This window comes from Coptis chinensis, chromosome 4, assembly GCF_015680905.1.
Source record: "Coptis chinensis isolate HL-2020 chromosome 4, ASM1568090v1, whole genome shotgun sequence".
Lineage (NCBI taxonomy): Eukaryota > Viridiplantae > Streptophyta > Magnoliopsida > Ranunculales > Ranunculaceae > Coptis > Coptis chinensis.
This window is the reverse complement of record NC_141459.1, coordinates 22,156,366-22,176,125: the sequence shown is the minus strand read 5'-3', so window position 1 is coordinate 22,176,125 and position 19,760 is coordinate 22,156,366. Positions and strand designations below refer to the sequence as shown.

Genomic DNA, 19,760 nt, shown 5'->3' with positions numbered 1-19,760 from the left:
CTTGTGAAGAATGAAGCACAACAAATTCCTATGGACATCAAAGCCATTGTTTTGGATATACAAGATTTGCTTGCAGAAAATTCCACTTCTAAACTCTACTGGACATATCGAAAAGGAAATTTTGTGGCTGATTTTTTCGCAGAATTGGGATCTAATCAGGCATCAGATCAAACTTGGTGGTCGAATCCCATGGTTACTCGAAAAACTTGCCCAATACACTTTCACATATGCAATTGGGTGTTACCTCTATTTGGTGTGATAGGCCACCTAACTCTGTAAATAGTCTTTTGTTAAATGACTCGGGTGCTACTTGTACTTTTCTTACCTTTAGGTAAGTGAATAAATAGAATGCATTTTACCAAAAAAAAAACAATATTCTCAATATTTCAGAGATTGCTAATACAATATCGGCAGATACTCGAGGTGTTAGAATCTGTCCATAGAAGTTCTTTCAAAGGTCTATATTCCCCCTCGATTTGTCGATTTTTTATTCGAACCTTAACAATTTTGAAGTTGTTGGGTTTCAAAACCTACTAATTATTCCCAAGTATTTTGTCGAGCTTATGCATTTTGTCAACGTTAAAAATTGTCATTTCTTTGATTTTTTTGTTGACAAAATACATAAGCTCGACAAAGTACTCTTTTAATTTTAATTAAGCAACAAAAAAGATTTTGTTCGCCTCTTTGATTTTTCTAGAATAGAAAGAGAAATGAGAAGCACACTACAAAATTCAAAATTACGTTACTCAATTTATTATTTCAAAAGTTATTAATGAAATCTGTGAATTAGTATTGTTTTTTTGGTTTATTATTGTTTTTAATTTTTGTGATGAATAAGAACTAGTTAGATTTTTTGATAAAATCTTTACTATGTGGTTGTTTTGGTTTTTGTTTTATTTTTTTATTTTTGAGTTTTATATTATATTATTTTTTACTTTGGGCGGACCTTAGTAAATCTAACTATAGTTTGTTGAAGTGGTAGTCTACTTGTTAGTTGGGTCATCCTCGGTAAAATTGATGGTGTCAATATGTACTTTATAAATAACCTCGAGAACCCTAAACCTATCTTAGCAAATCATCCCTTCTTACCATACCATGTACATTCTTACCAAAACAAAAACGAAACTTTTATCAATGAATATGGAACATTTTTTATCCCGCCCAAAGCAATTTTTCGACCGATGAGGAATCACCACAGATATGCCTTTCGTCCCAACCCATTTGGTTGAGGAAAACATATTCACTTGTCTGGAAACTGTGACTAACAATCTTAGGCTTTTGTATTTTTTTTTTAAGAATGGAGAGCGCTAAGTTTGTGATGCGCAGAATTCTTTGTGGAGAATTTGAAACTTGCTTGTTGGAGGAGGTAATTTTAGATGAGTATTAACTTTTTCATGTAGGACATCTTAAGAGATTACATAAAATCCAACACTGTCATCAACCATACAAGGCTACACCACCTTAAATGACCTGCAATTCCTGCAAAACCATGTCAAAGTTTTTATTAGAAAGTGAATATGGCAACTGAAAATTAATGTATTATACAAGTGACACTCAGCCGAGTCGCTGCTGAGACATTTATAAGGATGCTTGTATGTCGTAGTTCAATTTTGCAGCAAACTTACATGCAATAACTACAACACAAATTTTCATCTATAGCATGCATGCTTGTGTAAAACTTGTTATCAGTTATCACTTATCACCCACGTCTCAGGCAGTCAGACACTTGTCAAATTTTCAAGCGCAAAAACGGCTTCATTTGTGAAACTCTCAATGGAACACAACCCAGCAACATATCAAGTATTGAATAATAACTTAATAAGTAGTATAAAAGCCAAGAACGGCTTGACTTCAAGAAGTCAAAGCAGCATGAAAACGTTAAAAACCTGGATCTTTAATGGGCCCTATGCCTGAAAATTCAACCCAAAGAAAGGCCCACTTCATAAGAATAAACCTTAAGGAAGACAAAACTCCTCATTACCCGAAAGTCACGAATCTGAAATTTAGGACGAGTCTAATAACGAACTTCAATAATAAATAAATAAAACTGTTTCTTCTTCTCTTCTTTTAAGGCCTTGTTTGGCAAAACACATTGTAAAAAAAAAATGGACTTTCAGCATTTGCTCTCACTCTTCATATTCTTTCTTCTCTCTTTCCCAAATTTTTCCAACTCTTCTGTTCTTGCAAGATTCTTAAATGAAAAGAACATGTAATTCTCTCTTACCCAATGTCTCATTTATGTTTTTTAAGTGAATTTTAGCTTAAAAATTCATTCTTTATGTTGTTTACAGGGATAATTCTTATATTAGATTGAAAAAATCAGATCTTTGGACTGGTTTTGATCCAACTAGGGTGATTCAGTTGTCTTGGCAACCCAGGTTTGAGTCTCAATCTCTTTGTTTATTTCATTTTTTGTAGTTTTTTGTGTTTTATTGATTGTTTGTGGTTTTTGCAGGGCTTTTTTGCATAAGAATTTTCTTTCAGATGAGGAATGTGATCATCTCATTAATTTGGTGAGACCCTTTCTTTCATTTTTTTTTGGGTGTTTATGTGTTTTTTCTTAGGAATTTTTTATGATGCATTTTGTGAATTGTTGTGAGAATGTAGGCAAAGGATAAATTGGAGGTGTCTATGGTGGCAGATAATGATTCGGGGAAAAGTGTAAAGAGCGAAGTTCGAACTAGCTCTGGCATGTTTCTTGATAAGAAACAGGTTAGATGGTTTAACATTTTTACTTAAATGGAAACTAGCATTTATGTATCCTGCATTTTGTGATGAAGAACTGAGATAGACCAATATTTTGCTATGTATATTCATTCGCTTTTGAATATCAATTTTGAAACAAAATTGGACTAGGATAGTTTTATTTTCAGTTAAAGATCTTAGCTAATGTTTAGGCATATATAGCCTTTCGGCATAGTTGCTTTTGTTAGGAATTGCCTAGTTTTAAGGTATTGATAACATGCACAACTATGACTTTGGTACCTTTAATTTCTTTTAAATGTTTAGTGGATATATCTGTGAGGATCTATTACTAGTTTGTTCTACTTTATTAAGAGAAATTTTTCAAAAACAGTTTAGAGTAAGGAAGCCCAACTATGAGTATAAAGCGGTAACAAACTAGAAGGGAACTGAAAATAGGAATCCGTATAAACTAATGTAAAGATGACTCGGAAAAACAAAAGATTCAATTATAGGCTGTCAATGTGCATTGCTTAGACAGTCAGACTCAATGAAGATGCACTAATTTGATGTATGGATTTATTTGCTAAAATACAAAGGAGAAAATTCCCAAAAACGACAACTCTTTAAAACACCATTGTTTTTACCATAACAACATTGCATGGAGTATTGGCGTATAGTAGCTTCTGCTTTACTCGAGAACATATCTACAAGAGGATACATTATAGTAATACGTGCAAATATACTTCGAACGTGCATTCCACCCTATTTGCTTTTAGATCTTATGTTACCATGGTGAGGAAAGTTACAGGAGGTCCCTTTTTGTTTGTTTTTTATCAGCAAAACAATATTTTATATTAATAATAATGAAAATGTAGTGTGAGAGATTCACACTACCAGATTCACATATATGCCCAGGGTTCGAACCTTGGGAGGGCTAAACCTCAACCAAAGAGTCCCATCTAAAAATGAGGTCTTCCAGTTACAAACCTCTAACATTAGGCACCCATGCCCACATAAGTGTTTTACATTTGACAATAAGCTGCTGGACATCCCTAGACTCATCATCGAAAGTTCAACGATTGCGTTCCAACCAAATGGTCCATGTAACTGCGTGAGCTACAACCTTTGCCAGTATCTGACCAGCGGTGGAGATATGACCATCTGGTTTGCAGTTGAACTGCCCCATCAAACCTTGTGATTTTAAATTAGAAGCCAGTAATTCAAAGTGTTTCAATTATTCTGGCATTTTTTAAATCCCAATTCTTAGATCCATTAGCTGTGGGACAGAGGTTTTTACAGGAAAGTTTACTGAATGAGGTATTGGTGGTTGCCTAATTACCGTAAAGGTTCTTCTACCTAATGCGAACCACATCACTCAAGGTGGTTTGCGTTTGGTCGTCCTTTATGTGTATCATCTTTTCTATGTTTTGGATTTCCATGTAAGATAGAAATATTGTCAACATTCGAAGGGTAGTTGCTTATGTTTAATTTTGTTGGGTATGTGTTAGATCAATCAAACATCATAATACTCAATATTTGCTTGGTTGTTCTGTGGCCTGTGCCACACAACAGTTTCTCAGGAATTCGTTTTACAGCTAGGTAGTCAAATCTGGTGAAAATTGGTAGATGTTTTACCATGATCCCCAGTTTTTAATCAACTTAGTGTTGGGGACTGATGGAAGTGACGGTTGGAATCTCTTAACATAGCTAGTTGAAGCTCATTATAATGTCTTGAATCCACCTTTTATCTTTATAAATAGAGGATTATGCATAAAATGCAAAATTGAATAATTTCCAAGTGCCTATCATTTTGTTGTTTACCTTAGTTTTACACCACATTGTTCGTTTATCTGCTTGGTAAAAGTGAATTAGAGTTATAATTCCCCCAATTACTTGTACCAAAGTTGATTGTTTGTTCAAACAGTGATTTAAGCTTGTTTTGTTCAACTTGTATAACTGGAGAGTTTATACATTTTCTTTCTGGCTTTGAAGGATGAAGTTGTGGAAACTATTGAGGCGAGGATAGCTGCTTGGACTTTCCTTCCTCACGGTAAATATGAAACATCAAGCATCTTAAATGGTTATTTGTTAATTTGTTAATATATTATCACTTTTAATATTATTTGACTTGTAATCAGAAAACGGAGAGGCCATGCAGATTCTGCACTATGAAAATGGTCAAAAGTATGAACCACATTATGACTATTTCCATGACAAAAAGAATCAAAAACTTGGTGGCCACCGGGTTGCAACAGTACTCATGTATCTCTCTGATGTTGGGAAGGGCGGGGAAACAGTCTTCCCTGATTTCGAGGTAGAATGGTTCCATTTTGTACTTGTATATTTTTTTGTGAAAAAGAAATTTATGTTACGGAAATTTTTTGCAAGTATAGAAATTTATGTTAAGAATTACTCATTTTCTGCAGGGAATAGAAACTCAACCAAAGGACGATACATGGTCTGAGTGTGCCCATAAGGGATATGCAGGTATCACATTGCAATCTTTTTAAGTTACTTTTTGAGGTAATACAGAACAATAAATCTTGCAAACTAATAGTTGTAATGTACTTCTAGAGCTACTGTATATGATTAAGTGTGGTCCGACTGAAAATGTGACTGTAATTATGTTTATCAGTTTATCCCTGTGCGCACCCCCTTCACTGTCATTCTTTCACTGCTTTTGGAGCAGATGTTTGTTTACCGGAAGTAAAAGATGTAATAAATTAGAAGTAATAACTAAAAATAAGAAAAGATCTGGCACATGGTTCAGATGTCAGGAGTCCATATCTCCATATAGTCATCATCATATACTGTGTAGAGGGAAATGGATGCAGTTTCCGTGTTTTAGAGCTTGGTGCATCATTGATGTAGAGACGAAAGTGTCATACGCTCATTGGTATCTCAATTTTCATGTCAAATTTTAAATTAACTTATGTTTTTACTTGCAGTGAAACCCAGGAAGGGTGATGCCCTTTTGTTTTTCAGTCTTCACCCCAATGCAACAACAGATCCGAGTAGTTTGCACGGGAGCTGCCCTGTAATTGAGGGTGAGAAATGGTCTGCCACGAAATGGATTCATGTAAGAAATTTTGAGAAACCAGCACGTGCAGAAAGAGGTAAATGTGTTGATGAGAATGCAAACTGCCCTCAGTGGGCGGCCTCAGGTGAGTGTCAGAAGAACCCTGTGTATATGGTGGGCGGCTCTAAAGGTGCTATTGGTTATTGTCGAAAAAGCTGTAATTTATGTTGACAATGTAATTTGACCCAAATAACAAGAAGAGAATCGTTAGTTGTATATATACGTTGACATTATATTGTACTAGGATGTATCAATTATCAAATATGGGTTTTTTCAGCATTAGTTGCACTTAGAATTCCATTACATGCAACAAACAATGCTTACAAAACGGAAACGACCGACCCATTTATTTGACTTATTCGTTGGACATAAAAGTCTTAATCATTGATTAACATAGAGATACGTGTTTGTGTGTATTGAAATGCAAATCAATGTTATCCAAATAGTTAGTCAAAATATTAGGTCTAACCGTGTATGGAATTGTATCAAACCCAAACCAAGCTCGAACAATTGATTAAGCTGGCTCAGTGTATAATTCTAAAAAATAATGTGATAATGATCAAATATTTTTGAGTGAAAATCCACGTGTTAAAATAACCTATTATATCCACTTGTCAACATTCGAATGAAATACATACGTAATATTTTGAGATCTTAGAAAAGAAAAATGGCAACGGCAAAGAAATCAAGTGATTTTTTTATGTCTGCTGAAGAGAATAATAATATTAATGTTGGTGGTGATAAACTAAAGGTTTTCAAAACGACAAGTTTTGATCCTGAAGGTTACGTTACCTCTAAATGTCAATCCATGAGTGAAAAGGTTCTAATTCTCATGATTATCAATTTTATCAATACTTGTTGTTTCTAGTCTCATTAAAAATATTGATCACATGTAATAAATATGATTTCTCTTCATCCGCATTTTTGTTTACTTATTATCCATTTTGCTCAATTCATATGTGGAGTTTTACGTTTCAACAGGAAATAAGGCATTTGTGTTCTCATCTTCGTGATTTAAAGAAGGCTTCCGCTGAGGAATTGCGTATAAGTGTTTATTCCAATTATGCAGCTTTCATACGGTTTGTGTCACTATCCATTTCATCCTTTAGTATTAGGGGCTATTAACTAGTACTTGTGTTGGGTAATTTTGTTTTTTACATCTTTGTAAATTTCAAGTAAACCTATATCTATCCAACTACGACATAATAGTGGTAGTTGCATCTGCTTGAAGTTATTACTTGAACATAAACATTTTTTTTGTTTATAAGATTTTGGTACAGCTTTCTTGTTTACGTAATTGATATCAATTAGTACCTGTTTTCTTGTCAAATTGTGTGTCGGGTAGTTTTTATTTTATTTAGAAATGGAGGCATATAACAACTTGCACTTGCAGTACATCGAAGGAGATTTCAGATCTCGAAGGAGAGCTCCTTTCTATAAGAAATCTTATGTCTAGTAAAGCAGCTTTAGTTCATAGTTTAGCTGAGGGAGTGCGTGTCGATACCTTGTCTAAGGATGATGAAAGTTCAACAGAACAGGATATAAATAACTTCGAGCACAGAGAACCATCCGAAATAGAGAAGTGGTCCGAAGAATTTCCTGATGTCCTTGAAGTCTTATTAGCTGAGAGGAAATTTGATGAAGCTTTAGCTGCCCTTGACGATGGAGAATCTAGAGTGGAAGAGGCGAAAATGAGGAAAACTCTGACCCCTGCTGCGCTCTTGTCTTTACAGACTACTATCACTGAAAATAGACAACATTTAGCGGATCAGCTTGCTGAAACTGCTTGCCAACCCTCTACTCGCGGTCTTGAGCTCCGCTCTGCTATTTTAGCTCTGAAAAACCTTGGGGATGGCCCTCGTGCCCATTCATTGCTTGTTAATGCTCACTACAAGAGGTTGCAGAGTAACACACAAAGTCTCCGTCCTTCAAGTACTTCATATGGGGGAGCATATACTGCTACCCTCTCACAACTAGTATTCTCTGCAGTGGCCCAAGCAGCAGATGATTCCTTGGCTGTTTTTGGTGATGAGCCTGCATATGCGTCAGAGCTTGTAACTTGGTCGATTAAGCAGACAGAATTTTTCGCACTTCTTGTGAAGAGACATGCATTGTCCTCCTCAGCAGCTGCTGGAGGCTTAAGAGCTGCAGCTGAGTGTGTTCAAATAGCCTTGGGTCATTGTTCTCTGTTGGAAAGTCGTGGCTTGGCCCTCTGTCCTGTCCTATTAAAACTATTTAGGCCTTGTGTTGAACAGGCACTAGATGCCAATCTAAAAAGAATTGAAGAGAGCAGTGCTGCACTAGCTGCTGCAGATGATTGGGTTCTCACCTATCCTCCTTTTGGTACACGCTCATCTGGGAGATCCACATCTACGTCTCTTGGAAGCGTGATTGTCTCCCAACCTAAGCTTTCAAGCAGTGCTCATCGATTTAATAATATGGCTCAGGTAATCAACATATCTTCTTTGAACATGAACATGAAGGTTTCCAATCATCTTATTATCTAATATCTTTTAATGGCCGTTGTGTAAATGTATTTACTTTATAGCTATTAAAGGTGTTTCTGCTTTACTATTGAAAGACGTTACAATTTAAAAAGTGGTCTGGTTATTCACCATCTTGTAAGTAGTAGTAAGATAAAAACATTGGGCTATTTGGTAAAATATGTGCTTCAGAATTTCTCATCTCATTATACATGACTCTAGCTACTATATCCATTTAACTGCTGATGTTTTTCTCATTTAGTTTATCCTTATTATCAATGTTTCTGCAGGAGTTCTTTGAGGATGTGGGACCACTCTTAAGCATGCAACTTGGTGGTACTACATTGAATGGTTTGTTACAAGTATTCACCTCCTATGTCAACTTGCTGATAACTGCACTGCCTGGATCAATGGAGGATGAAGGGAACATGGAAGGTTTTGGAAACAAGATTGTTCGGATGGCTGAGACTGAAGCGCAACAGATAGGTTTGTTAGCAAACACAACTTTATTAGCAGATGAGCTGCTCCCACGTGCAGCCATGAAGCTCGTCTCGCCGAACAATGCTGGAAGAAAAGAAGAATCCAACAGAAGAGCTTCAGATAGACAAAGCCGCCTTCCAGAACAAAGAGAATGGAAGAGGAGGCTTCAACGGGCTGTTGATAGGTTAAGAGACAGTTTCTGTCGACAGCATGCCCTTGATCTCATTTTCACAGAAGATGGTGATACCCAACTGAGTGCAGAAATGTACATCAGAATGGATGGCAATGTAGAAGAGCCTGAATGGTTTCCTTCTTTAATATTTCAGGTATTCACTATAATGCAGTATAGTAATTATGTTCATTAACTCTGTTTTGCTCTTTAGTGCTGTACTGTGATCCATTTCTGTGCCTTGTTGGAAATATATGGAACCACATTCTGTCTGCATGTGGTATTTTATTTTACAGCATGTTTTTTTTCTTTGAGCGTGTCCATTTTAGGGATCATTTATGTCTATTATATTCTGATCATAGTCTTAAGCTCCGAGCCTCTGACCATGCAAAGTATGGTGAACAAGTTAGTGCATCCAGTGTTAGTACACTTGTACTAATCAGTGATAAATCTATTCAGGAACTCTTTGGGAAACTGAGTAGGATGTTAAGCATCGCAGCAGATATGTTTGTAGGAAGGGAAAGGGTTGGAACTCTTCTTTTAATGAGACTAACAGAAACTGTTATCATGTGGATTTCAAACGATCAGAGCTTTTGGGAAGATATTGAGGAGGGCCCAACTCCTTTAGGTCCCCTTGGCCTTCAACAGGTACTTGTTACGTTTTTCAACCCTATTCAAGTTTGATACTAATAAATGACAGGTTATTTACTTAATTTGTGTAGTTCTATTTGGATATGGAGTTTGTAATTCTCTTTTCATCCCAAGGGCGTTACTTGTCACGGCATCTGCACCAAGTAATCAAAAACATCATAGCTAGAGCTATTGATGCATTTGCTGCAACAGGAATGGATCCCTACAGGTAATCGCTTTCGTGCTTCACTTTATGCAAAAAAGACAAAAGTAAATCTTCTTTTTTGGTTTCCCCTTAACATTAGCCCCCTGATCCCTTGATCCTGTTGTCAGTTTTGACTTAGTTGCTTAATTTCGTTTGGACAGTGTATTGCCAGAAGATGACTGGTTTTCTGAAGTGTCTCAAATAGCAATCAAGATGCTGTCGAATAAAAGTAAGTTTGGCAACATGGATCGAGATAGTACAAGCCCAACAGCTTCCATATCAGCACAATCTGTATCTTCAATTGTCTCTCATGGGAGTTCGTAGTTAACTCAGTTTCGAGGTTGAAAACATGGATGGCCTGGCCAGGATCTTTCAGTAATTACTCTCATACTTATCTTCTTCCAGAGACCAGAACATACAGATCCGTGAATAACCTATAAGTATATTCATTTTCCGAAAGAATGCGTAGGTCTGAACATTTGTATGTGCAGATTTTGTGGGCATGCACTATTTATGCAATACACAGGCAGCTTCTCTCGCCCTGTCCCTCTCCCATCCACACTATCTTTTTTTCTCGTGAAGAATAAAAGAACTCCCCCACAAGGCAGTTATTGAGATCTCAGTCCACACTCCACAATTCTTGCTTTGCCATTGTCGATCCAGATCCTTATGTAGCTCTCCTACAAGGTATCGACCCATGGCAGATGTTGGCTACTGCATGTGCCACATTGTCTTCCCAATTTTAGTTCATTTTTGTAAATCTTATTTTTGCTGTTTGTCGCTATTGATTATTAACTATTCTTTGGGACTGTAAATTCTGCTTGTCCCGTTACATTTCGTTATCTCTAACGACCATTCATTGAACTGATATTGTGAATAGAATTGTTTCTTCTTCTATGTCTATTCGATTTGTTTTTGTGGTATGCTTACGAGTGTTGTATGACATTGCGAAGCTTCCAGTGACAAAGGACCATACTACTGATTGAGGTTGTTTCTTTTATGTGCGATTTCTGCTGGTTTCGGAAATTTTACTCATCTAAGTATCCTATGGTTGTGGAAGGGTGTTTTCGAGATACACCTGTAGGTCGTAGTGTCATGTGGAAGTTGAGGTGACAGCTCCAAACTGGTGATACAATTTGTTTCGAAACACCCTCCTCGTATCATGATTTACCACCATGATAACCAGTACATAGTATTTGCAATTTCATGTTTAAGGTTTTGAGTATGCTTCTTTTGTTTGTCTTTGTCAAAAAAAAAAGTATGCTTCTTTTGTTACACGTGAATACTGCTGGTGTTTCATTCTTCCATGTAGCTAGCTATTACTTTGGTTGTGACATACTGACATGGCAACTGAGGTGGCTGGCTCAAATAGGCAAAACATTTTTTGCGGCCTGGGCTATCCCGGGGATATCCTCATAGGGATGAGGGTCCGCGGACCGTTGGATGTGTGATCTAACGGTTAGAAAATCAAAAGCAAAAAGGATGAGAGAGAAAATGAGATGAGTTTGTATTTTCCGACCGTTAGATTACACATCCAACGGTCGCGGACCTCGTCCCTATGAGGATGTCCTCGGGGTAGACAAACTCTTTTTTTGCCACCATTGACATGGAATATAGGCTGCCCATACTGCTCATGTTGAGGTTGTTACATTTGTTGGTTGAGAATATTTTTTGGTCAAATTCTACATTTCTACCCAATCCTTTCCTTCCTCATAATTGCCTATATTTCTGTTTTGTCCATGGTCATACTCTATCGAATATTCCTTTCTTATTTTGCGTAGAAAAACTTATTTTGAATGCTTATGCACCCATAGTTTTCCAGTGTTGCTGCACTTGCACTGGCCTCTTTAAACCTTGCTTAGTATAGCCGGGTAGGCTTGGTGACAGAATTTAATTTGCTCACAAAGTGAAACCAGGTAAAGTGGGTGAAAGTGAAGAACAACTCTTAGTTTAAGGTTTATATTTAGGACAGCAGTCTATATGTTTATCGGAAGCAAATGTGACACATAACAGATCCATCAGTGTAATGCAACGGCATTGAAACGAAACTACAAATTTATTTTTAACATTGCTATTATTGCAATTTGCATGTTATCTTTAAATTTGTATCACTTGCAGGTTCCTAGGGTCCAACAAAGAACCTTGTTTTGCATTAAACAGCAGTAGTGTAGTGTCTTGGGATCCTTACTGGTATTCCAAAACTAATCAGAGGTTCCCTGAGAGAATCGACCTGTTCTCTGAACATGTAATATTTACAAATGTTATTGGTAGAATCTTTGCAAAAGGAGCAAAAGAAAAAGTTTAAATCTGAGAGACATGTGGCCTGTAGCAGAGCAGCAGTAAAGTAATAGCCAGATATAACTTCTGATAATTTTCCATACAGCTTTCATATAGTGTGAGAATCTTTCTCTAATGATACGGTGCTTCTCAAATCTCACTTGATCATATATTCATATATCATACTCTGATAGCTTGTTTAGCATTGCTTACGAGAACCAAGAACCCAAATGTGAACTATGAGGAGGGGAGTGCCGGAGTGGTCTTCATAGCATTAAAAGTGGATGACTGAGTTATTAATGGTTTCATTTCCAAAAGAAGGCTGTTGATTTCAAGTTTTCAACCACGAACAAAAAGTAGCGCAAGTTTTTTTCTGTTCAGAGTCCAGTCTAAAAACTGTATAAGGAAAAAGAAAAAGGGAAAGTAGAATAAAATCTTTGACCATCGTTTTCCGTCATTAATTAGTTCATTACTTTTTATCTCTTTTCAGTGAACTACAAAACTACAAACCCTCCTATATAAATTCCTCACTGTGTGTTCCAACTTTTAACTCTATTCATATACAATCACAGTACACTGTCTAGATAGAAAAGAAAATGGGTAGAAAGGTCTCATGGACTGTTGTTATGTTCATCATCATAACAGTTGGAGAAATGAAGACAAGAGCAAGTGAAGTATGCAACCCCCAAGACCTGAAGGGTTTAACTGCTTTCAAAGCAGGGATCCATGTAGACACTTCGGACAGACTCAAGAAGTGGGTTGGTCATGACTGCTGCAACTGGGAAGGTGTTTCTTGCAACAATAAGACCGGGAGGGTGACAGAGCTGCTACTTCCAGGACTCTTTGTCACCGAGGAAGGCTTGCCTTTTCAGTCAGAGATGGAGGGCCGTTTATCACCATCGATAACGCTTCTCACATCTCTTGAAGTTCTAGATCTCGGCGGGCTTATCAGTCTTGCTGGAACTATCCCACCATTAATTGGTTACCACCTCCCAAATCTCCGAAAGCTTTATCTAAATGGAAACAACCTCAGTGGCCCTATACCTGAAAGCATTGGTAAGCTCTCAAAACTTGAAGAACTTGGATTATATGAGAATCACCTAGGTGGCCGTCTTCCTAGGAGCCTTGGAATGCTACTGAATCTTAGCAAATTTCTTGTGTGTTCGAATCAAATTTCGGGTCCAATACCTGTTTCATTTACAAACCTTACAAGTTTGGTGTACCTGGATCTTCATAGCAATTCATTTACAGGTCATATACCCGATGACATAGGGTCGTTGCAAAAGTTGGAACAGCTTGATCTTTCAAGCAATCTTTTGAGTGGAAAACTACCTATGTCTTTAACTAACTTAAGTTCCATTTCAGAAATGTACTTGGACACAAATTTGCTGGAGGGAGAGATCACATTCCCATCAAGATATGGTGACATGCCATCGCTTGGATTCCTTAGGCTGCACGATAACCATTTAACTGGACCAATTCCTCCTGCATTTGGAAATCTTGCATCTCTCCAAAGAGTTTCACTTGCAAACAACATGCTTGAAGGAGCAATCCCTTCTACCATTGGAAATTTGTTGTCTGTGACTGAGCTATACCTCAATGGCAATCAGCTAACTGGCCAGATACCAACTTCGATCAGTCAACTCTCTAAACTATTATCTCTCACTATTTCCTACAATCTAATTGAAGGTCCATTACCACATGAGATGTCTTCCCTTCAAAATCTTCAAATACTTGATATGTCCTTTAATCGTTTAAATTTGTCGTCCATTCCTAAATGGATAGGAAACATGTCTTCCCTCTGCCGGCTTTTTTTGGCAGAGTCTGGTATGACTGGAGCATTTCCAGAATTCTTGCGGAATAGTCCATTGCAATACCTAGACTTGTCGGCAAATCATCTAACTGGTAGTATACCGCCATGGCTAGGTAGTATGACTTCGCTCTACTCGTTGAACCTATCAAGGAACTCACTTGTTTCAAAGATACCAGACACAATCACAAACTTGCAATACTTGGGTGTGCTTGATCTTCAGTCAAATCAGTTAACTGGACCCATTGATCAGGTATTCAACATTGCAAGCATGTTTCCACTAACATACATTGATCTATCTAATAACAGATTCTCTGGTGGTCTTGAGGTGATTGACGTCGGTTTACAAAGTTCGCTCGGGTACCTCAGTTTATCCCATAATCATTTAACAGGTAGATTACCAGTTTCTATAGGAAGATTGGGCTCAATGACAAGCTTAGATTTAAGTTACAATGGATTGAGTTTCAACTTGCCAGAATCTCTGGGCAATGTGACTTCGTTAGCGAATTTAAAGCTTCAGAGGAACAGATTTACAGGTGAGATACCGAATGGTTTTCTGAAGATGACAAAATTGAGAGACTTGGATTTATCAGATAATCTTTTGGTGGGAGAAATACCATTTGGAAAACCTCTGTCTGACTTTCCAGTGAGCTCATATTCTGGCAATGAGGGGTTGTGTGGAAACCCTCTTCCACCATGTAAGGGCTGAAGTTGAATATGTCCATATTTATTGGCATTACAACACAGAATTTATATGTACAAGACTATGAAACATTAACATTTTAGTTATTTCATATTAATTGCCAGAATGAACATGTTTTTTTTTTTTTTTTTTTTTTTTTTTTTTTTTTTTTTTTTGGTAGAAACATGTCATATATTATAGCATCAAAAGTACAGTGCTACTCTCTAAAAGATGTCCAGGCAGCAGGCTCACATCAAGCTTTTTGAAGGCCCACTTAGCTAGGTCGCGGGTTTCAAAATTTGAACCTCTGCTAATCCAGTTAAAATTACAAAAGAAACATGTCATATATTATAGCATCAAAAGTACAGTGCTACTCTCTAAAAGATGTCTAGGCAGCAGGCTCACATCAAGCTTTTTGAAGGCCCACTTAGCTAGGTCGCGGGTTTCAAAATTTGAACCTCTGTTAATCCAGTTAAAATTACAAAAGGTAAAAGGCTGACATAAGCCCATAATCATGCACCTAATAGCATCTAATCTCCAGTTGTTTTTTTTTTTTTTTCGATAACCCAATCTTCTTATATATTACACTTCAAAATATAGAAGGTTACAGTTCAAAAAACTTGGTGGAGGCTCTCCACCTGAGAATTTCATATCCCACTGTGCTAAGATATGAGCCTCCCCATTCAAAGTTCTACTAATCCAATTACATATAAGAGGAAAATGCAGAGAGTTAACAAAATTTCTAATGTTCAGAACAATTGGCATACAGTTCCAGTCTGTAGCTTCTCCATCCTGGGCAATAGTTTCCATCACTGCTTTGTTGTCTCCTAGAAATCTTGCAGCTTGTGGAGAGAGATGATGCAGCAGTTTGCATTCTAGTTCCGCTGAAAAAAATTCAGCCTCCTAGGCATTGTTGGCTATGAACTTTGTAAAAGCTGCAGTGAGATTGTTTCCATCAGCATCCTTACTAATCACTCCAGCTGCTCCTCTGGAACTATTTCTATCATATGCCGCATCAAAATGAAAAGAAGGCTAGATATCATCCTGATTATGTACTACATGTGCAGCCCTGTATACAGGATTTGTTTGGTCAGCCATCTTGAAAGCCTCCAGATGGTTGCTCCAAGTAATATGATTATTATTCCAAATAACAGTATGTACTGCAGTACCATTTTTAAACTTAACCAAATTCCTATGTTTCCATATCTTATATAAAAGAGTAAGGCAGAACAACCCTCTCTTGCTAAGATCTTCATCAACATTTTCATTCCAAAGTATAAATAATTCAATCCATTGTCTACAAGATAAATAATGAAAGGAATCAACTCTGATGGAAGCATCAGAGGCATACCAGAGGTATTTAGTCCATTCACAGTTGAAAAAGAGGTGGAGATCAGACTCTATCTCCTTAGAACAAAAACAACAAGATAAATCTCCCTTAAACCTCCTTGGGGCAAGAAGCTCCCCAGTAGGCAAATAATGCATGTACAATTTCCAGAGAAAAATTTGGAAATTTGCCTCAATCTTCAGCTTCCAAATCTTTTTCAGAGTGTTAGGATTGAAACTAGAGCTGTGAGCAATATCAGTTTCATGACATAAGAGATTGTACGCATATTTGACAGTATATTTGCCTTTCTTGTGTCCTAGCCAGATGAGATGGTCCTGGCTATGACTTGGCCTGAGATGAATAAGGCTGATGATATATTTTATGTAGGTTGGAAACAATTCTCCAATCCTATTTAAATCCCAAGTCAATGACTCAGGTCGGATGATGTGGTTGACTTTAAGAGAATGTAAGGTAGTGTCTTGTGGTTTGAAGTCTTGTAGATTGAGAGGTTTGTTGTTAAGAGAAATCCATGGATCATTAAAAAAAGAAATGGAATTACCAGCCCCCACAGAGAAGCAAGAGTTTTCCTGAATGACAGCCAAGTGTTTGCATATACCCCTCCAATAGTAGGAGCAGGCATAGGGCATGTGTTCAGTATCCTTTGCTCTCCGCCAATTACCATAGGTGGACTTGAAGAAATTGGACCAAAGAGATTCATGATTCTGCAGCATATTCCAATACTGCTTTCCCAGCAAGGCAGAGTTCATAGTTCTAGATTTCCTAAACCCAATACCTCCATGGCTTTTTGGAGAGCATAACTTGTCCCAGTTGATAGTGTGTATGGTTTTGGATGAATCAGTACCATTCCACCAGAAATCTCTTGTAAGTTGATCCAGCTTATTGCAAATTTTGATGGGGACATGGTAAGTACTCATAGTATAGGTGGGGATGGCTTGGGCCACGATCTTAACTAAAACTCCCCTTCCAGCTTGTGATAAAACCCTAGCTTTCTAACCAGTCATCTTTCTCTGAACTTTATCTATCAGAAAATCAAAAATTTTACTCCTTTTGGCAGAAAGAGCAATAGGGACACCTAGGTACTTCTCATTCTCATTGAAGCTCTTTATTCTCCAAAGCTTTTTTATAAAACTTTGTTATTTGGTATTGACATTTGTGCTGAAGAAAACACTGGATTTATCTCAGTTTACTGCTTGGCCTGATGCCTTACAGTAACTTTTGATGATGGCTTTCATGGAGCTAGCTTCTTGGAAGGTGGTTTTGCAGAAAACTATGAGATCATCTCCATAAAGAAGATGAGTGAGGGGGATAGACCTAGGTTTAAGCTTGATGCCACTGTTATTACCTAAGGTTTCCTCTCTAAGGAGCATTTTTTAAAGAGCTTCAGATGCAAGGATGAAAAGATAGGGGGAGATGGGATCTCCTTGTCTCAGCCCTCTGAAGGGATAAATTTTGCTGAGTGGTGAACCATTGAGGAGCACATTATAGGTGACAGTGGAGAGACATTTCTGGATCAGACTCCTACACTTTGCAGAAAAACCAAGTTTATCAAGAATAAGGTCTATAAAGCTCCACTCCATTCTATCAAAAGCATTGGCCATGTCAAGTTTAATAGTAATCCAACCTTGCTTCTTCTTTTTCATCTTTTTCATGCCATGAAAGATCTCACTGGCCATGCTAGTATTATCCCCTATTGATCTGCCCTTAAAAAAGATGCTTGATGGGGGCGGGGGGAACAGCTTGTGAAGTAAAGGTATAAGCCTATTTACAAGGATTTTAGAGATAATTTTGTATATAAAGTTACTCAAACTTATAGGTCTGAATTTTGAGATGTGCTCAGGATTTGGGATTTTGGAAATGAGAGTTATGAAAGTTTCATTGAGAGTTAAAGGTAAGCACCCAAAGTTGAAGAAATCATGAATAGCCTCAGACACCACAAGGGAAATAGTAGGCCAAAAAGATTTGAAGAAAACCCCCTGGAACCCATCTGATCCAGGTGCCTTAAGACTTCCAAGGTTGTTCACCACTTTCCATATTTCCTGGGGACTTAGAATGGCAGTAAGGATTGAACAATGTTCCAAACTATGTCTCCCATAGACCATAGTACAAGTGTACAACACACAAACTTGGGCTTTTTATATTAAGTAGGCCTTAAACCATTTTGATTTATTGAACCAAATAATTGGCCCAGAACCATTATTATTCCCTTGAATCGTTCACAATTTCACACTTGACTTGAGTTGAAGCGATGATGTTGACAAGAAAATTAGCTCCAAAGGTAACATTTCCTTCTTCTTCTTCACTTTCATCGTTTTGCTCCAAAACTCCCACGACTACTAGAGAAATAAACAAACACAACACAACACAGCAAAATATATAGAGAAATGTGAGTGAGTTGTTTTCTTACTTGGACAGCAAAAAAAAAATGAGATGCGAATTGTGCTAACGACCTGAAAAAATAGAGAGATTATTAAACAAAGTAAGAGCGAAATCGAAACCCTAAAAAAGGTACATTTGAGATGAAGAATGGGAAATGGGGTTTTGAGGGGAAGGAAAATGAATACCTGATGAGTGAGCAGGGAGTGTTTAGTGAAAAAAAAAATAGTGAGCAGAGGGGTCTGAGTTAGTTGTATTCACTCCCTGAGTATCAGTAAAAGCTTGGTTGTATCTACTCTTCTTAACATAAACCCTTCGCAACAGCCCATCCCTATTGGGTGCTTTACCCTCAAACTTGGTTTTGTTCCTTATTATATCCCATATCTCTTGTAGGGGAATGATTGCAAGCATCCCCTTTTCAGCAAGACCAGGATCCTTGCCCTTAGTCCACTCTAGAAATTCATCCAACCAATCCCTGATAGTCAGAGCTGCTCTCTTTTCCACTCTTGCTCCCTACTCGGAGGTAAACCATACCATCTTTATCCATTCACATTGGAAAAATAAATGGTTTGGGTCTTCTAGTTCAGTCCAACAAAGAGGACAAGTGAAGTCTCCCTTAAGATTGTGTCTATTCAGCACTTCCCCTGTGGGAAGGATGCCCATTTACAGTTTCCATATGAAAAGTTGCATGTTGGTTGGCAACTTTGTTCTCCAGAGAGTCAGGATACTCTTTGTGTTAAAAGAGGATGTGCCTCCTTGCCAGTCAGAGTTATTCAAGAAGTGGTAGGCAGACTTTACAGAAAGTTTACCATTCCTGGTATCCCCCCATCTGGCTGAGTCACTTGCCAGAGTGGAGGGTCTGATCACCACTTGCTTAATGAGGGTGGCTATTTTAGGTGGGAACAACCTGTCAACCTTCTGGTTATCCCACCCAGCATCATCCCCTACCATCAAGTCCCTCACCTTTAGACTCTCAAGGTCTGGTCTGCTAGGTAACATCTCTTCCAGTTTAGCTGGGGCATCATTTATGAGGATCCAAGGTTGTTTCATGATATTGACCTTGTCATCATTGCCAATGCTCCAAACAACCCCTGGTAGGATGTCCCTGGCAGTCCTATGAACTCCCTTCCAGAACCAAGAGGCCTAAGGTGGGGGTTCAGCTTTAACATCAAACCAACAGTTCCCATAAACAACAAGGAAAGTCTTAGCCCATATAGAAGTGCCATCTGTAAGAGCTTTCCATGCCAGCTTTGCAAGCATGGCCTTGTTCATATTCCCAGCTTTTCTCAGCCCAAGGCCTCCCAAGGCCTTAGGTTTGCATATACTATCCCACCCTGTGGTGTGGATACTTTTGCTATCTTCCTGCCCATGCCACTAGAAATTCCTACAAGCTTTATCAATCTTCTTGCAAGTAGATCGAGGGAGCTTGTAGGTGGCCATGGCAAAGAGAGGTGTAGCCTGAGCTACAGCTTGAATGAGGGTAGTCCTTCCAGCTTGAGATAGGACTTTTGCCCTCCACCCCTTAACCTTATTATGTAC

The 19,760-nt window shown here is 37.8% G+C and overlaps 3 protein-coding genes across 4 annotated transcripts; all 3 read left to right on the top strand.

The window, feature by feature from the left end:
- Positions 1-1,984: 1,984 nt before the first annotated feature.
- Positions 1,985-6,043, top strand: LOC147502628 (putative prolyl 4-hydroxylase 7). Its single transcript, XM_086607460.1, has 8 exons — positions 1,985-2,209; positions 2,292-2,378; positions 2,456-2,513; positions 2,608-2,712; positions 4,678-4,735; positions 4,824-4,999; positions 5,112-5,172; positions 5,634-6,043. Exons 1-8 carry the CDS (start codon positions 2,106-2,108, stop codon positions 5,933-5,935), a joined length of 951 nt encoding a protein of 316 aa, XP_086463586.1. The 5' UTR covers positions 1,985-2,105; the 3' UTR covers positions 5,936-6,043.
- A 251-nt stretch (positions 6,044-6,294) lies between these two features.
- Positions 6,295-10,624, top strand: LOC147502627 (exocyst complex component EXO84B-like). Its single transcript, XM_086607455.1, has 7 exons — positions 6,295-6,584; positions 6,746-6,843; positions 7,158-8,211; positions 8,538-9,053; positions 9,356-9,544; positions 9,619-9,755; positions 9,893-10,624. The coding sequence occupies exons 1-7, from the start codon at positions 6,432-6,434 to the stop codon at positions 10,053-10,055; spliced, it is 2,310 nt and encodes a 769-aa protein (XP_086463581.1). The 5' UTR covers positions 6,295-6,431; the 3' UTR covers positions 10,056-10,624.
- A 1,939-nt stretch (positions 10,625-12,563) lies between these two features.
- On the top strand, positions 12,564-14,628 carry LOC147502626 (uncharacterized). 2 transcript variants are annotated; one of them, XM_086603885.1, is made up of 2 exons: positions 12,564-13,064; positions 13,374-14,628. In XM_086603885.1, the coding sequence occupies exons 1-2, from the start codon at positions 12,605-12,607 to the stop codon at positions 14,525-14,527; spliced, it is 1,614 nt and encodes a 537-aa protein (XP_086460011.1). In that variant the 5' UTR covers positions 12,564-12,604; the 3' UTR covers positions 14,528-14,628. The 2 variants fall into 2 exon arrangements, with proteins under 2 accessions (XP_086460011.1, XP_086460010.1); XM_086603884.1 differs by having other exon boundaries at positions 12,570-14,628.
- Positions 14,629-19,760: the final 5,132 nt, after the last annotated feature.

Excerpts from the sequence above, each read along its gene's own strand:
- LOC147502626 (XM_086603884.1), top strand. The coding sequence starts at position 12,605 with ATGGGTAGAAAGGTCTCATGGACTGTTGTTATGTTCATCATCATAACA.
- LOC147502627 (XM_086607455.1), top strand. The coding sequence starts at position 6,432 with ATGGCAACGGCAAAGAAATCAAGTGATTTTTTTATGTCTGCTGAAGAG. Across the intron at positions 6,844-7,157 it reads AATTATGCAGCTTTCATACG|TACATCGAAGGAGATTTCAG; the intron begins GTTTGTGTCACT and ends TTGCACTTGCAG. Across the intron at positions 9,054-9,355 it reads TTCCTTCTTTAATATTTCAG|GAACTCTTTGGGAAACTGAG; the intron begins GTATTCACTATA and ends AAATCTATTCAG.
- LOC147502628 (XM_086607460.1), top strand. The coding sequence starts at position 2,106 with ATGGACTTTCAGCATTTGCTCTCACTCTTCATATTCTTTCTTCTCTCT. Across the intron at positions 2,379-2,455 it reads CAGTTGTCTTGGCAACCCAG|GGCTTTTTTGCATAAGAATT; the intron begins GTTTGAGTCTCA and ends TGGTTTTTGCAG. Across the intron at positions 5,000-5,111 it reads CAGTCTTCCCTGATTTCGAG|GGAATAGAAACTCAACCAAA; the intron begins GTAGAATGGTTC and ends CATTTTCTGCAG.